Genomic DNA, 18,437 nt, shown 5'->3' with positions numbered 1-18,437 from the left:
TTGCTCATGAAACTTCCTACCAATTTTGATGTAGAGAAGAGAGAACGTGACATTGAACAATCTTGCTTTAGAATCTTTAAATATCTTTACTTTGAAGGACACATGGTATGATGGTGACTCACGCCCATAGGGATTCTAAGTCATATTATGTTTGTGCTAGGTATAGTTTAAACTATCTTTGCAAGAAGTACAAAAGTTATCATAATTGTTTTTGGGGGTGGAAAAACAAGATGGGGCAAAAGAATGAAAGTGTAGTGCCAACAAATTATTAAAATCTTAACAAAAGGTAGGAAAAACCGTATTAATTAGCATGCATCTCGTGGTATTTCTATCTTCAATAGCTAAATTTGAAAGGGGAATAATGGGGGCGAAAATGACGAAACCGTAGAATGGTTTTTTCCTGAACGTTTTGTGAAGTAGTCTGTTCTAAACCATCTGAAAGTCGAGGCCTCAAGGTACAAACCTACAAAAGCTGTTATAAAACACAAGTTTTACAAGGAGAAGGTCTTGAGCTCAAATCTTTACTAGGGGGAACGTTGTGACTCTTTTTAAAATAGGCTACAAATCCTTGGATTCTATACTCTTGAAAATTGAAAGGGTTAACAAGACGTGGCCCCCCCTCTAAATCAAAGATTCGTATGTTTATATATATTTGCAGACTCTTTCAATCTGTTCTAGATTTAGTTAGTATTCGGCCATGTCCAACTTATCCCTAATTTTAGATGGTTTGCTCTGTTTCTTTGCATTATGGCTCACTCACACAACCCTCTGTTGAGAATCTTTTATGGATAGCCTCAAAATGCATCAAAGAGAAAAGTGTAGCACACGTTGAACTCTTATATAGCTATATTCAAAGAAATGGATTGGATACTCATATATCACTTGGTAACTATTTTGTCACATTGTTGGTAGAATCGGGAAACCTTCCTTGTGCACAAAAAACTTTTGATAAATTAGATTCTAAGAATGAGATTTCATGGAATTCTCTTATCAAAGGTTATGTTGAGAGCCATGATATTCATCGAGCGTTTGCCTTGTATCAGAAAATGGGAGAAGAAGGTTTGGTCCCAAGTGAGTATGTTATGGTTATGCTTATAAAAACTTGTACCAAGATGAAAGATGTGGAACGAGGTATTGAAATACACGTTCATATTTCAAAGAACGGATTGCTACAAAAGGATGTTTATATCGGCTCAAGCTTGGTGGATATGTATGCTAAATGTGGTTTTTTCACAAAAGCACAACAAATGTTTGATGATCTTCCAATTCGGAATGTGGTCTCATGGAATGTAATGATCTCTGGGTATGTAAAACATGAGTGTGGCAAGGAAGCACTGTATTGTTTCGAACAAATGCAATTGGAAGGTATATCCCCTAATGTTGTTACATATATTTGCGCCTTAAGAGCATGCGGAAAGGTTCAGGCTATGGAAATCGGAAGCAAAATACATGAAAAAATTCACGAAAAAGGCTTCCTCGAAAAGGATGTTGTTATTGGTGTTTCTTTGGTTGATATGTATGCTAAATGTGGTTCTGTGATAAAAGCACAAGAAGTGTTTGACAATATTCCAAATCGAAGTTCAGCCACATGGAATGCATTGATTGGAGGATATACAAAACATGAGTGTTGTGATGAAGCATTGAATTGTTTCAAACAAATGAAGTATGAAGGTGTTTCACCAGATGCTCTTACATTTGCTTACATTTTGAGAGCTTGTGCTGGTCTTGGTGCCATAGATGAAGGTAGAGAAATACATGATGAAATAAAAAGAAACGCGATAGAGGATCACCATATCATTGTTGGCAATGCTTTGGTTGATATGTATGCAAAATGTGGCTTTCTTTTTGAAGCATATGAGTTATTTCATGGGCTTAAAAGCCGAGATATTGTTTCGTGGAATGCTCTCATTGCTGGTTATGCTAAATTTGAGTGTGAGGAAGAAGTGCTAAACTGTTTTGAACAAATGACACTTGAGGGCATCTCTCCAGATATCATTACTTTCTCTTGCAGCTTGAAAGCTTGTGGAAGCATGGGGCTCATAAACAAGGGTAGAGATATACATGCTGAGATTGAGAGGAAAGGCTTGGTAGATATGGTTATAGGTAATGCTTTGGTCACTATGTATTCGAGATGCGGTCTTCTTGCTAAAGCACAAGAAGCGTTTGAAAATCTTGAAGAGCAAGGTATAGTCTCGTGGAATGCAATGATTTCCGGGTTTGTGGGACATGATTGTGGCATGGATGCACTCAATTGTCTTAAACAAATGCAATTTGAAGGTGTTTCTCCAAATACTATCACATTTGTATGTTGCTTGAAAGCATGCGGTGACATGAGGTCAGAAGACGAAGGCAAACGAGTACATTGTGAGGTTATTAGGAAAGGTCTTTTAGAAAGCAGCCCAGTACTTGGTGCTGCATTAGTGGATATGTATGCGAAATCTGGCATGCTTATAGAAGCACAAGGAGTTTTTGAGAAACTTCCAAGTAAAGGCATAGCATCATGGAATGCACTAATTTCAGGCTACGCTGAATGTGAGTGTGGGGAGTTTGCATTAACTTGCTTTGACAAAATGCAAGTAGAGGGTGTCACTCCAGATGCTGTGACCTTGGCTTGCAGTTTGAAAGCATGTGGTACCATTGGAGACATGGAAAAAGGCAGTGAAATCCATGCTGAGATTGAGAAAAATGGACTTATAGAAAGAGATATCGTTGTTGGCAATGCTTTACTAGACATGTATGCCAAATGCGGGTCTATCCCGAAAGCATGCGAAGTGTTTGAGAAGCTTCCTCTCCGGAATGTAGTCTCTTGGAGTACATTGATCGCATGTTACGCTAAACATGAGAAAGGTGAAGACGCACTCAAGTGTTTCGAAGAGATGAAGCTGAAAGGAGTCTCACCAGATGCTATTACATTTGCATGCAGTTTGAAAGCATGTGCATGCATCGGTGCCTTAAGCAGGGGCATTGAAATACACGGCGAAATAGAAAAAACAGGTTTGCTTGGAAGAGATTCTATTGTTGGCAATGCATTGGTTGATATGTATGCGAAATGTGGATACCTCTCTAAAGCCGAGGAACTGCTTTATAGTTTTTGTAAGCGAGATGCCATCTCATGGAATGCACTTATTGCCGGATATGTAAAATACAAACAAGATGAAGCTGCCTTGAATTCATTTGAGAAAATGCAAGTAGAAGGGATCTCCCCAGATTCAGTCACATTAGCCTACGTGCTAAAAGCATGTGGGAGTATTGGTGCTGGGGAAAAGGGTACAAAAATACATATTGAGATGGATAGGAAAATATTGCTGGAACAGAGTCTTATTATCAGAAATGCGTTGATGGATATGTATGCAAAATGTGGCTTGCTTATGCAAGCACATGAAGTGTTTGATAAGATTTCAGATGCAGATATAATCTCGTGGAATGTACTAATAGCAGGGCAAGCTCAGTTTGGGCAATGTGAAGATGTTTTCCATATTCTTGATACAATGGAAATGATTGGTGTGAACCCAGATTCAGCCACATTTCTTAGTGTTCTTCATGCTTGCAATCATGGAGGCCTACTATTCAAGGCCCAGATATTCTTCAAGGCCATGATACAAGACTATGGCATCACTCCAACAACTGAACACTATACTTCTATGATTGACCTATTCAGTCGGGCTGGCCAGGTAGGTAAGGCGGCAGCTATGCTAGAGAAACTGCCAGTGCATCCGGATATTGTGATGTGGTGTACATTATTGGGTGCGTGCAAAAAATGGGGTAATCTAATGCTTGCAAAGCAGGCATTTGATTATGCATTGGGTTTAGATGAAAAAGAAGCTTCAGCATATATCTCCATGTTTAATATCTATGCTGATGCTCATATACAGAAGTATAGAAAGATGGAGGAATGAGTGTTTGGAAAGCCTGTTCCAACAATTAGACGCTATTGAACATTTATCCTGTTCCAACAATTAGACACTATTGAACATTTATCCTATGCCTTTCAAACACACAAATCTGTGTTTACTCCCTTAATACCCAACCTTAATTGTTACATACACATCATATGATTGATGTACTTCTGAATCTTTCTATCAGGACATGGATCTGTTGTAGTTTCATACTCTTGTCATTTGCATGTACAGCTTACATAAAAAACCTTTTTTATTTGCCTGAGACTACTATCCATAACTTTTCTACTTTCCAAGGGCAAATGAATACAGTAGCATAAATTGCACATTAGAATGGATATTAGATTTCTCTTTTGTTTGGTCATGAAATAGTTGTCATGGGCCCAGAAGGCAGTCACATGAAAGATTGTATCAATGCATCAATTTGTAGCTTCAATGGGAATTACCTCGTCTACTTGTTTCTTGCCTTTAACTTTAGATACTAAAATAGTTATGACTTCAGAATCAACTTACCTTGTTTATAAAGAGCTTTACACTCCCATATTTGCATATATATGGACAACCAGGGATTTACATTGCTCACATGATCTGAGAAGTTAAAAATGTTTCAAATAGAACAGTGATTCAGGGGACAAACCACAGGAAAAATAATGTTACCAAATCACTAAAGTTCGAAAACTTACAACAGAAAGTGCAAAAGAGAGGAACTCATCCTGATTTACGAGTGATTGTAAGTGATTAACTTGTGAGGAAAAGAATAGTTGGCGTCCTTGCCTTTTGTATGAATTGTAACCACCCATTTGCTAATCCAGATAAGAGCACATAAATGCAAATATTTTCTCAAAAATATGTACACATGAACACTACTAATTAGCTACTTCAGATGTTATTAGTAAAATCTTGATATGTGGTTGAGGGGCAATGTCACAGATACAAAGAATTCTGATGCCACTAATCTTCCTATATATGAAAGATGAGATGTACAACATATTTTCATTCAACAGTGTACTGGTGCATAAATAACAAACTTCCATAAAGACTAGAGTTTTAAGACCAAATCCTTTTAGAACTCTAGCCTTTGAAAATGCAAGAATCCGTCTGATGACAGATGCAGGCTCTGATTTCTCGTATGTTTAGTATAGCTTGCAAAAGTCGAACAGTTATCTTCAGGTTAACAGATTTTACATGTGTATGTACAAAGTATTTTCCTGACGCTCAGCAAAATACAGTATGGTTCTATAACTACAAACAACCATCCATTACTTGCGATGTATCCTTAATGCTTATCTCCACACTTTGATTGTACCATCACGACAGCTAGAAATGAGAAGCCATTGGTTGACTTGAGCAGAAGCTAAAGATAACACACAGTCTCGATGACACCCAGCTGTGTCTATTGCAGCTGCAGCAAAGCACGTCCTATCTGCTACTTTACTCCCTGGTCGACGAACACAAATTTCCTGCAATCTCATTCGAAAATACCTGAGTTCTTCTTTATTTCCCCAAATGCCATTCAGTTTTTGCTACTTCATTATTCTCTAGAAGGATCACTCATGGAACACTTAACAAACAAGTTTACAGTCTATAGACATAGAATCCAGCTCATTAAACAGTTTGTATCAATATGGAGACCCAATATCAGCTTACAGAGTCTATATGAGTATAACATGCTTCAGTGTTGCATTTGTTTTTACTAATGCTAAAATTTTTCCTAATGTTTCACCAAGTTGAAACTGCAAACATTTATTCAGTTGTTAATTGAGGAAAGGAAATAGGTATGTTCATATACCTGCACAACTTGCACACCTGAAACCACTCTGCTATCATATCTATAAGTCTCTGGAGCAGTAGTGATTTTTGGCCCACAGATACAATAACTTCGATCGGGCCTTAAAATCAAGCAATCAGTTTTAGGGCAACAAAAAAACGGAAACAATAGACAAATTAAAATGATCTGAGTACCAATAAAGACTAGGAAATGTAACATTTCGTGATCGGTATTTTCTAGTCAAGGTGTTTGGGAACCCCCTATTAGAGTTTCCTTGGACAACAAGACAGTGAAATGTAAAGGATAAGCTTAAATGGTTTCACCTTAAACGATCCCACATTCTAATTTTGCAATCTGTCCCTCCAGTAAGAATGCCCGTTCCACCAGATAAAGGTAGTAAAGCACGAACGCCAGACAGGCGTGGGGGTGGCTCATTTAACTCATCCAATCTGTAGTCACTTCGCTTTGAATTTTCACCACGCTTCAATTCATTAGACATGGTTGGCTTAGATCGTACCAATGCTGCAGGAATCTCAGAAATTTCTGGATCTGATGAATTGCATACTAAACGCAGAACCTGAAGCCAAAAAGAGAAAATTGTTCTGTTGCTTAAGTTTAAACCCAAAATCAGAAATAATGTGGCAGGAAAATTTGTGCATATTATCTCATAGCATCAAAGAGCTCTATACCTGTTGGCAAGAACCATCCTCCGCATTCCAGATAGCAACTTCATCTCGGCCAGCTGCAACGTACAAATATGGTCTTGGCATTGTTGGTGACGTGGGGTCTAACTGGGATAATACAGGGCATATGCTTTCTACTGAACAACCAGCTGGATGTTGCCAAGTATTAACGGGAATTTGAAACCTAAGATCCCATAAAGTAAATATACCTCTTTGGGTTGCTGTTATGAACCAATTATGACAGGCAGCAAGAGCTGTAGAAGAAATATGACCTTGTGAAGGCTTGGCCTTAAGACTCCATACATTATTCTGTGCTCTCAAGTCCCATAAATGGATTACATTACGTTGGGTGGTATAGAGAAGCATGGGAGGTCCATCAGGACTGTAGCTCTGCAATGATAGCACTGATCCTTCCTGTGTTTCAATCTTTCTCACATCCACTAATCCTGAACATTTCTCCACACTACCACTAGCTCTAGCAACATGATCTACACTGAAAACATGGACTAGACCAGAGCTAGATGCTGCCGCAACTTGAGGCCCATTACCAATCATGCACACACTCAGAGCTTTTCCTCCATTCAAGGAGTACGTCAACCTAGACTTAAATGAAATATTACTCTCTAATCTTTTGCAGTCCCATACTTTAACATTACCATCGTCAGATGCACTGACAAAAAAGGAGTTATCATGTGACACAGCTACCTTGTTCACTGCCCGTTGATGTTCCTGTAGATGGGCAATCAGGACGCCACGTGGACGCCATTGATTGTCAGGGGTAGATGGAGAAGTGAGTGAATGGCCAATCGGTGACTCTGTTGATTGAACTGACCCTGATCCTGGTTCAGCATTTAAAATAGATGCACCTTCCGAAACTGAACTTCTACCAACCGTTGCTGGTCGCGCTAAATTCAACGTTATACCATCAAGTTCGGCTTCTCTTGCATCTACCTCAGAAATTCGGCGAGGCCCAAGAAAATTTCCATATGCTGATCCACCCATCACCCTAGATGCTGAAATCCCCAGCTGCTTTTGAGACTCAAATCCTATTATTGGCGGAGATAGATTTCTATCTTCCCATGGTGTCACATTTGGAAGGTTATTAGGAGTCTCTATTAATGTTGCCATGTGAAATTGCTGAGCTGTATGTCGTACATTAATAATTCGGTTCCAGTCCTCATTAAAAGAAACTGATGCCTGAGTGTCTCCTCGTCGCTCACTTAAGGGCACTGAATATAAAGGAATGCCCTCAGATGAGCCATCATAATTGGAATAAAATCCTGCACCAACACCTGCATGAGTTCCAATAATTGAGCTCTGTAGTTTCTCAGAATTGTCTATCTCCCAGGTGTGCATTCGACTCTGCATTGTACTAGACAAGTTCCGAATGTAGCCTTCCATGGCCTTAATCTTCTCTCCATCATCAGTTTCTGCAAAAGGAGGCCAATCCCCTGATAATATGGGACTCAGAAAAGATGGTTTGATGTTTCTTGTCTCCATTGAGACTACATTGGTACTGTCTCTGACAGTTTTTCGCTGTTCATTTTGCATTTTACCACCAGCATCAACTGGCTTCTGTTTTGTTCCAGGAGATACATCACGTTTCTTAATATCTATCCTCTCTGAAGGTATCTGTGAAAGCATTGCATCACTAAGGACACGGTTAAACATTTCACGTGACATGGGCAGCTTAAGACAAGCTGATAAGGCTGACTCCACATGCAAGGCAACAGGTTCCCTTCTCATGAAAGGAGACAGTATAGGTAGTAAAAATGCATGAGAATCAACAAGCTCTAGGTTTTCTCCTGTGGAAGCTACAAAAGTAATTGCGGACCTTCTGACCCATTGACTTGGATGACACAGGAGAGGAGCAGCCCTCTCCACTGCTCCTAGTAAAACCCTCTTTCTCAATAGTTTGTGTTTACAAATGGCTGCCAAACATTCAAGGGCATTCACAATCACAGTTTCTTCTACATCACTCAAGGCTTGCTCAATATACGGCAGTAGGTAGGATTCCACACTCGTCTGACCCACAAACATGCAGACATGCACAATTTGCTTAAAGAAAAAGGCACGTAATTGCTCGTCCCTATCATTAAGAAAAGCAGGAAGCATTGGTAATAGAATATCATTACACTGCTTTTTACCAAAGAATTTACTCAACTGATCAATATGATATAATAAAGCTCTTCTAATGGTAGGAGTCTGCTTGTGGCCCATGACGAGTTCTTGGATGACACGAGCAATGGTTTCTCGAATCTGAGATAATTCTAGCATATATCTGCTACTGTTCTGTCTGCGTAAACTTGGAGTCACTAACTTCTTCATTGCCCCTTGAACAGATTGCACAGATTTATCCAGTACTCCTATTTCTGTCATATATTCTGAACACTCAAGGAAGCGCTGTGCTGTCTCTGCAATTTTATGAACATTATCTGCATAGCATATACGAACACTTTCCTCTGGATCATCTGGAACCATAGAGAGAAGAGGAAGAATATATTCTGGGAAAATTTTTGAGTCACTTGGGGGAAAGTTTTGGACTAGAGTCAATAGATTGCAAACTGCTTGTAATGCAGCACATCGAACAATAGCTACTGGATCAGATAGCAATGCCACGGCGTAGGGTAATACGTGCTGTAAACGTGTTTCATCATCTATGTAGAGGCATGATTTATATAACAACTGCACTGCTGCACGTCTTGCTTGAGGAAGTTTAACATTTCGGATACTTGCACAAAGTAAAGAGCCTATGAGCACCATACCTTCACAACTCCATCCGGCAGCTGTATTATTCGGGATAGTTTCTTCAAGGAGAAAATTTTCACCTTTCTGTTGCAACTCCTGTAAGATTTAATCAAATATGATCAATTGTATCTGTATGCATTGCAGGCAATTTTGGCCTAATCAACAAAATCTCACTCTCACTCTCCATTTTTATTCATCATTTTTTGCTGTAATTCACTTTTTATCCCTTCAGCATCAGCAATATTCCTAGAGAAATATCTATTTCAAATTTGACCAAAATTTATGCTTCAACAAGATGTCTGATTGACTAAATAGTCATTCAGAAGACAATTAATTTTCTTTGGAGTACAAGCATGGTCCAGGAAAGATCCAATGATCTCCGAAACTAGAATACAGTTTTCTGCTATCAGTAACTGAAACTAGAATATTTAATCTGCTGTCTGTTTATTGGTGCCTCTTTTAAAAAGTTTAAACATACCCGTGATTCATCAGCACTATGAGAATTTGACCAAGGCAAGCTTTTTCTGATCGTGTTACTATGCCCAGGTAAACTGGAATTTGGTGAAGCCATGTACACATCAGCTTTACCCCCTTTAACAGCAGACATAGGCAAAGTAATGTCAGCTATATCACGTAAAGGACTTTTTTGACCTGTCTGACCATCCTTCAATAGATCAGCTATCTCATCCACAAGAGCATTAGAGAACGGTCTAGTGACATCTTCATTTTGTACTCCAAATTTGGGCATCTCCTTCCATTCTGATACCTTGGTTTCTGTAACCTTCCCTTCCACCCTTTGGACATCATGCGCATTTTTTGCAACTCCTGCAACTACTTGATCTTTGTAGCTACCAGGAGAACTGTCTATCATCTGCTTACATATTTCAGTAAATGCACTTTGTGTCACAGCTACCTGTAAATAACTCCAAAATCATCTCAAATACTCCATATAATTCCAAAAACAGAAAAAACCTGGCTATGAAGATGACTCACTCTTGTGTCAATGTCAAGGGGAAGCAAACAAGAGAAGAAACTGTGTAGAAGTGGTGTGAAATATGTAGGAAATACATGAGGCACCCAGTTTCGGATGTACTGCTCTGGTGTCAAGCGAGTCTCAGGATCCAATTGAATCATGTGAAGAATCATCTCTCGTATCCCAGCATCATGCACCTACTTTACCCAAGAAGAAAAAAACCTTGAATATGTAGAATTGATGAAGGAATAACTCATCGATTTTATTCACCTTCTCCAGTGATAAGCATGGGTCATATTGACCTCTTCGATAGGCAAGTAGCTGTGACAAATCAAATAGTGCCTGGCCTTCCATAAAGAGCTCTGCAATGACACAACTGCATTACAGTATCTCATAAATAGTTTATTAAATAATATTTCTAAACCGAACACTTCATATAAGAAATTACAAAATTGAAGACCACTAACCCAACAGAAAATATATCCATGGCAGGTTTTAATGCCCCATTTGTAATGCTCACTGCATCTACACCTGGTTCATAGAACCGCTGACACATCAAGAAATGAAGAAAATAATCATGCTTCATGAGATATTATCTGTGTTGGTTAGATATAACAGATAAAACAGGGCCAAAGAAAAATCATACAGTTTTCAAGAAAGAAAATATATATCAAAGGCAGCCCTAGAACAGATTACTCATGCAGTTCAAAAGAAATTGTGGATCACACCTCTGGTGCAACATAGCATCGGCGCCTCCCTCCAGTATCAAAAAAGAAAGAAAAATCAGCAGGATCATCCACAGGTAGAAAAGTAGGTTTAAATGATGCATAATCCGCAAGGTATAGCCAATTCCAAGATGTAACGAGGACGTTTTCGCATTTGATATCTCCTGCAAATAGACCCATCATGCCTAATTAAGAGAAGATTCTATGTCCAAAAACGGCATTAAGACAATTGACTACAAAATAAATAGAAAATTTACCGTGACAAATGCCGCGTTCATGGCTTTGTTTCACTGCAAGGAGCAACTGCACAACCAGAGAGTTCAGTTCAACCATTGCATTTAGCAAGAGACTCTCCCACATCACCCTCAACATCCTCTAGGTTCCTTAAAAAATCTTCACCCTAGCCAAACATACATAACTACTTCCTCCTACATGAAAAGTGCTAGCTATGCCTGTATAGTACCTGGAATGCGAGCCATTTCTTCTCAATCATGCTTAAGAAAGGACGGGTGCTGATGCGATCGTGCAAATTGCTGAAAAAGTATTGTCGAAGAAGATATGCGGCTTTATCTGTCTCTAACCATAACTGCAAGTGAATAAGGGTGAAACAGATCAATATGTCTACCATACAAATTCAGCTCCAAACATTAGTATTAGCCCAAGGAAAAACAGAAGGTGTGATTTTACCTGGAAAGGCCACACGTGTGAATGTTCAATCTTACTGAGCTGCTCCCTGATTTTATAAAGCCTCTTCTCATGCTCCTACATCAGAAGCCAATAGCATAGAAACACAAATTAGAGAGGCCAGTATATATATCTCTGACATGTGCCATGGCCAAAAAATTAAGTTCCTTTTTCTGCATAGTATTAGACAATTTTGACAGCCATGATTGAATTGAGGTAGTGTCATGATTGTTTTACTTTCTTCACATCAGATGTGCATCTCAAACAACGCATTCTTATTATGAATTGTACACATTTGAATCACGGCTAGCAGAGCTGAATTATATGGTTGGCATGTAATCACAGCTTATATAACGATGTCCCTGAAACTACAAGATTTCTCAAGGAAAAAAACTCAAAAAAAAAACTATGATAAACTTCAACTAAATGTTAAGACATCTCACAAAAAGAACTCGGTTTTCGTTGCTCCTATGGAAATCCTCAAAAAAAAAGACAAGTTTTTTTAACAAACGAAAGAATAAGAACGAACTAAACCTTGAGATCTGGGAATTCCCCACGTTTGAAGTAGACTTTAACAACAACAAGGCCTTCATCGTGGATGCAAAGCACAGATTTAAGGAAACGTCCACCACCAAGAGGCTCCTTGAGGACAAGATTACATGTGGAAGGCAGGTCATGGAGATAATATTCGGAGGCAGATGCCTGCGTTGTGCGAGCAAGCTTATTACCCATCCTACTCGAGCAAGTATATATTCCTTTATCACATCCAGATATTTAGTGAATAAGAAGAAGAATGCAGTATAATCGTTGCCCTTATTATTTTCTTCGTCACAGACACATTTTTGTTCGCTAGCAGAATGACATCTTGAAGAAGAAAGATGATGATGATGATGATGATAATGAAAGCTTATCCCATGTCCTGAAGTGATCTTCCTTGCACACACAAATCTTTGTTAGAAGACTGACTTCTAAAAGAAGAAGAAGAAGAAGAAATGATGATGATGATGACAACCGAAAGCTTAGCCCTCTTCCTTACCTGATCTTCGCTCACATCCAAAATTTTGTTTAGTAGATAAGACCTTGATGATGAAACCTAATTCTTTGTCCTTCACCGATCCTCATCTGAAATAAACACCTTTGTCAGCAGACCAAAAACTTGAATTCGAAGAAGAAACCTTGTTCCTCATACGTGGGGAAGCGATTTTTATACTGCGAATTGGCATCCACACATGTTCTGCGGAAGACTGCTCGGGAAGAAGAAGGAGAAGGTGAGGATGAAGATCGACGAAATTGGAGGAGGAGCCATGAAAGCTGAAGAAGCAGACGAAGGTTCGGTCGTTCGATCGATCCATCCATGAATATCGTCTTCGCGCAAGGCGAACGAAACAGAGCATACACTCAATCATAGAATGAACCATACGTATCATACGTGTGCATTCGCATTCGCGAATAATTAAATCAAACGTGTATGGTAAATCATCTCAAAGTTGGATTGGATTGACTATGGTCTATATTATATATTGATTCACCCCCAATCCCAATAAATGGATTCTAATCCATTGTGAACCACCAACATAAGTATGGTTGCAATATTTGCATTGTATCACATGCATACTTTTGGGATGCTTCTTAAGAATCAAGACATCTGTATCATCCTCACTTTAGAACTTTATAAAAAAATGAGTATGAACTATAGAGATTGAATCAAAATATGTCGTTATAAATTATAATCAAACATTCAAAAACTCATAAAATGTATATTTGAGAATATGAAGAAAACATGACATAGGCAGTAGACAACTTACCACTAGGGTGAACTAATTTCTAATAACAAAGGAAGAAAAAAAAAGAAACGATCAAAAACTCATAAAACGTATATTCGAGAATATGAAGAAAACATGGCATATGCAATAGTAGCATAACAACTTACCACTAGGGTGACCTAATTTCTAATAAGAAAAAAAGGAAAAAGGAACATGACTCTAACATAAAATTTTGCCATGACATAGGCAGTAGTAGCATAACAACTTACCACTAGGGTAAGCTAATTTCTAATAACAAAGAAAGAAAGAAAACAAAGAAAAAGGAACATGACACTAACAAGAGGATATAAAAAAGGTGGGAATTGAACCCAAGACACAATAATAGTAGCACAACAACTTACCACTAGATTGTACTTAATTCTAATAATAAGAAGAAAAAAACTATGATAACACTAATATAAAATTTTGCTATGACATGGTACTAACAAGAGAGAGAGAGAGATGAAAAAATTGGGAATCGAACCCAAGACATAGGTCTAGCAACCTCTAAATAATGAGTAAGCAAAAAACAACAATAGCATGACTCCTTAGCACTAGGGTGAGCTGAATTTGTAATGACACTAAATGAAAAAAATGGAAAAAAAGGAGTACATATTTTTCCCTTTTCAAACGTGTTCATTTCCAAACGTTTGAATGCTTGCATGAACACGAATATTACGTTCTATGCATGCAATGAAATAATATTGTTGTGCTTGCACAAGAGAGACAGAGAGGAAAAAAAGCAAGAGGGGAAGAAGCGAAATTGTTTTTATTTCTATGCTCTCTACCGATAACGGAATTGAACATAAAGACTTGTGCTAGAAAAAGCTCTCGATTACAACTTCGTAATGAAATATGGCAAGTTAAATTTGGTGGTCTGTACGAGAAGCAATGATAGAAATACCTGTACGTCTCATATCCACATACTCAACACACATTGCGGATCTTCTATTGTCTTCATCATCTTCGACCTCTTCAATCGGGTGAGTTTCGGTTGTCTCTCTTGTTCACGGTGTTGCGGTAATCCGCTCTTGCATGTTGGATCTGGGCGGGACCACCGGGGTCATGGACCAGGAGGGGAGGAGTTGTCGGGAACCCGAATCCTCCGGAGCTTGCCATGTTGTCGTCCAGTTCGATCCCGGATACTCTCTAGATGCGACCGATAGCTGCACGGGAAGTGAGAGAGCGCGTCGTCATCCTTGCCGCCCCTTCCGCCCATATGTACAAGGGGCCCGAAACAGGCACGGGACACGGCCCAATTAACCGCGCCCGCACGCGCACACACACACACACACACACACCCGGTTACAACCGGCACCTCTACACCGGCGACCACGCACGCACCTGCTCTCGGACCCTACACTATCCGGAGACACACACACACACATGCGACACTCGCTGCGACGCCAATTCCGCACGGAGAGGAAGAGGGAGCCTACATCCTAGGGCCAGTCGGGGAGCTCCTAGGGTCGTTCGCACGACGAGACCCTCATGCAGGGCACGCCTCTTCCAGAACAACCACCTCCTGTCACCAAGCTGCCTTTAGGGGAGTGCACGGGCCCGCTGAACCAAGTTGGGTCTTGCGCGCCAAGGAGGGAAACCTGCCAACAAACCACCTAGCGCGCGGGCTCTTCACAAGCGGTAGAACCCAACACTTACACACACACACAGACGTACCGGACCATGGAGTGTTGAGAACCAACAAGCAGGAACTCAGGAAAGGCATAGACAGTCCGCACGCTGCCCGCCACAACCGAACACACCACCTACGCACGCACACAGATGACATCGAAACCCTAACAGAGAATAGAGACAACACACACACCAAGAAGAAGAGAAGACAGAAAAAGACGTTATACACATAAGTTGTTAACACCAAAAATGGAACCTATGGAACCTCAAAATGAGGAACCCTTTTACAAAGGGCGCTCCCTTCCTTTTATAGAACAAGGAGAGCGATGCGTAACAATGTGGGATAAATCCCTTAGTACATGGGATCTTCTGTCCCGAATTAACTATTGTCTAGCGCCATAAAGACACCCCTATCATTTACACAATTTGTACAAGGGTGAGTGCACATGATGCACCCCGCTGATTCTTCTGATATTCCCCGGTTTCTCACTATGGCCCAGAATCTTCACGACAACGGGAAATTGTTTTTATCTCAGATCTCTATTGCATTAAGAATAATGGATATAATACATGAATTCCTCTCAAATTGTGGGGGACATCGATATGGAAACAATTGGACCAAAAAAAAGTAATGTGATTGTTGAATGTAATTGTCAAAGGGAAGACATTGGAAGCTCTAGGAGGTTTAACATCATTGAGGAAATTAATGAGAAAAAAACGAGATATGTTGAAGCAATACATGTAGATGAGGTTGACAAGGATCACTATAATTGAGATGATTTATGGGGAATTGCCAATACCTTATTGTTTGATATTGTGAAAGAAAATGAAAATGTAGTGAAAGAATGCATTGATGAGGATGTGCATTATGTGGAAGTTGATGCTAAGGTAGTGTTGCAATATTTTGATGTATTCTATGATTAAGTGGTTATATTATTTTTTACTAGGAAATTCCCATACACTAATTGGATTAAACAATGGTTGAACACAATTGTGTCACCAAATTGTGTTGAAAATATATATGCAGGACCACGAGGGTTTGTGTGGAATAGTGCTTGGCCTCAACTGAGTCTTAAACACTCAATGGAAGAAAGCAGGAAATAGAAATGAGATTAATGTACTTACAAAGTAAGAGATGACACTAGATGTTTGTGTGGAAAACCCTAATAGGGAAAAACCACAGGAGCCCATTGACTCCAACTATCACTATAAGAAGAGGATACCAGTTTGCGTATATTCAGAGGCGAAGCCTACGCATTCATCCCTAGGGATAAAAGGACGAAGTTGGCACCCCATGCAACAAAGTGCATATTTCTCGGTTATGGAACCGATGGGGACATTGGCTACCGGCTATGGGACCCTGAGAACCATAAATTGATCTGGAGTAGCAACGTAGTCTTCAATGAAGACTCTATCTTCTCTCAACGGAACCAACAGAAAACAGTTGGTAAGAAGGTATCCTTCGAAGATGACAACATTGTCATAGAAGGACTGACCCACCGGGCTGAATCAGAGACTCGACAAAAAGTCGAACTCCAACAAACTACCAACTTCCCTGCCGACACCGAATCGGCAACAAGTCCTATCAGAGAACTCAAAGACAAAGTCATCAAAGACACAGCTGAATCGACCAGGATTGATAAAGGCAAAGTCACCAAGAGACAAATCAGAAAATAGTCGACGACAACCATAAGGGAGGACAACCAAACACCGTCGAAATCCCAATCTAGGGGTGGGACACCTAACAAGACTCCTGATACAGATGGTTCAACTAATACCGATCGACCAACAGAGATGATCGAAGGATCTGAACCAAACATCTCGGCACACAGGAGATCTGGACGAGCTCAAAGGCAAATAGAGTTCTACCAACCGGGTCTCGACTATGTCAACTACACGAATGCAGGTAAACCAAGCACCTATGAAGAAGCTATGGCCGCACCGAATGCCGAAACATGGCTACAAGCCATGAAATCCAAAATGGACTCGATTCATCAGAATCAGACATGGGAGCTAGTTGAACTACCAGTTAGAAGGAAGCCGCTACCTTGCAAATGGGTTTTCTGATACAAGTATGTATCCGACTCAGAGAAACCCAAGTACAAAGCTCGGCTTGTCGTGAAAGTATTCAAATAGGAATACGGGGTCGACTACGATGAGATATTCTCACCAGTAGTCAAGATGACCACCCTCGGACTCCTACTAGGAGTCGTGGTGACAAAAGATCTAGAGCTCGAGTAGATGGAAATAAAGACGACATTCCTACATGGAGATCTGGCAGAAGACATATACATGTCTCAACCGGTAAGCTTCACGACGACGGGGGAGGAAAGTCACCTCGTATGTCAACTAAAGAAAAGTCTATATGGCCGAAAACAAGCGCCGAGAATGTGGTACCATAAGTTTGACTCCTACATACGATAGTTTGGATACAAGAAAACAGACTCCGACCCATGCATGTATGTTCGGCAACTGGTCGACGAGTCAAGGATCTATCTGATCCTATACGTCGACGACATGTTGATTGCAGGAAGCAATCAAGCAGAGATCGATAAGCTGAAGCGGAGCCTTCACGCAAAGTTCGCGATGAAGGAACTCGGACAAGCCCGACACATACTGGGCATGAGGATAGAGCGAAATCGGATGACTAAAACTCTCCGACTCTCCCAGTCCGAATACATCCACAAGGTGCTGAAGCGCTTCAACATGGAGAATGCGAAGCTAGCATCGACACCGCTTCCGACGTTGATTGGACTATCGGACAGAGACTCTCCTTCGACGAACAAGGAGAGAGAACTTAATGGAAAGATACCCTACGCATCGGTAGTACGAAGTATCATGTACGCAATGGTGGCGACCCGACCCGACCTAGCCTATGTCGTAGGGGTGGTCAGTCGGTGTCGTGATGTGGCGTGCTCGAGAGTGGGAAAAACCGGCGAAAGGGGGGTTAAAATGTGCATGTGCAATGTGTGTGCAGACAAAGGTGATTAATTGTGCATATGCAAAATAAAAAGGAAAAGAAAGGGTGGAAAGGAGGTATAGAAGCTCGTGTAAAAAGTAAGAGAGAGGAGAGATAAAAGGTAGAGGGGAGACAGGCTATGAATTTATAGAGATAGAATTATATATTATATAAGAGAGAATTAATGGGCTAGTGGATAGTCACATTGACTTCTAGCTAGTGGTGCACGGTTCAAATCAAGTTTTACAGTGCAGCGTGATTTAAGGAATTTTATTCCTTTTTCATTGAAGACAAAATTGGCGACCCCCCTTCCTTTTTTATCTATAAAAGGAGGTCGAGGGGGGCTCATTCGGGAGGACGTTTTGGGAGGAGGAGACTATCGCCAATTTTCCTTCGGAGCTCTTCATCTTCTTATTCACCACTTCTCTTCATCTCATACCCCTTCATCCCCCCATCGCCACGTGCTCGTCTTCTTCATGTCGGCACTCGAAGTGCTCGTGAGCCCAAACTTCGTTGGTTCGACGTTGCTCCGCCCCGTTCGTCATTGCGAGCCCATGTGCTCGCCGT

General features: G+C 40.3%; 2 protein-coding genes across 5 annotated transcripts; one reads left to right on the top strand and one right to left on the bottom strand.

Moving 5' to 3' along the window:
- The first annotated feature begins 517 nt into the window (after positions 1-517).
- Positions 518-4,033, top strand: LOC147858659 (pentatricopeptide repeat-containing protein At2g40720-like). Its single transcript, XM_087326355.1, has one exon. The coding sequence runs from the start codon at positions 723-725 to the stop codon at positions 3,894-3,896; it is 3,174 nt and encodes a 1,057-aa protein (XP_087182481.1). The 5' UTR covers positions 518-722; the 3' UTR covers positions 3,897-4,033.
- A 749-nt stretch (positions 4,034-4,782) lies between these two features.
- VPS15 (protein kinase family protein / WD-40 repeat family protein) lies at positions 4,783-12,700 on the bottom strand. 4 transcript variants are annotated; one of them, XM_087326396.1, is made up of 13 exons: positions 12,012-12,700; positions 11,481-11,555; positions 11,257-11,379; positions 11,051-11,096; positions 10,797-10,957; positions 10,536-10,615; positions 10,339-10,444; positions 10,089-10,265; positions 9,574-10,008; positions 6,354-9,191; positions 5,988-6,241; positions 5,686-5,785; positions 4,783-5,356 (listed from the first exon to the last, which is right to left on the bottom strand). In XM_087326396.1, the coding sequence occupies exons 1-13, from the start codon at positions 12,207-12,209 to the stop codon at positions 5,180-5,182; spliced, it is 4,770 nt and encodes a 1,589-aa protein (XP_087182522.1). In that variant the 5' UTR covers positions 12,210-12,700; the 3' UTR covers positions 4,783-5,179. The 4 variants fall into 4 exon arrangements, with proteins under 4 accessions (XP_087182522.1, XP_087182523.1, XP_087182524.1 ...); XM_087326397.1 differs by lacking the exons at positions 11,051-11,096; positions 11,257-11,379; positions 11,481-11,555; positions 12,012-12,700 and having other exon boundaries at positions 10,536-10,599; positions 10,797-10,951; XM_087326398.1 differs by lacking the exons at positions 11,051-11,096; positions 11,257-11,379; positions 11,481-11,555; positions 12,012-12,700 and having other exon boundaries at positions 10,339-10,430; positions 10,797-10,829.
- Positions 12,701-18,437: the final 5,737 nt, after the last annotated feature.

Source organism: Azolla caroliniana, unplaced genomic scaffold, assembly GCF_043228905.1.
Source record: "Azolla caroliniana isolate FFs.n. ecotype wild unplaced genomic scaffold, voAzoCaro1.0.p SCAF_10, whole genome shotgun sequence".
NCBI classification, from domain to species: Eukaryota; Viridiplantae; Streptophyta; class Polypodiopsida; order Salviniales; family Salviniaceae; genus Azolla; species Azolla caroliniana.
Note: the sequence above shows the minus strand (reverse complement) of the source record. Positions and strands in the feature narration are given on the sequence as shown.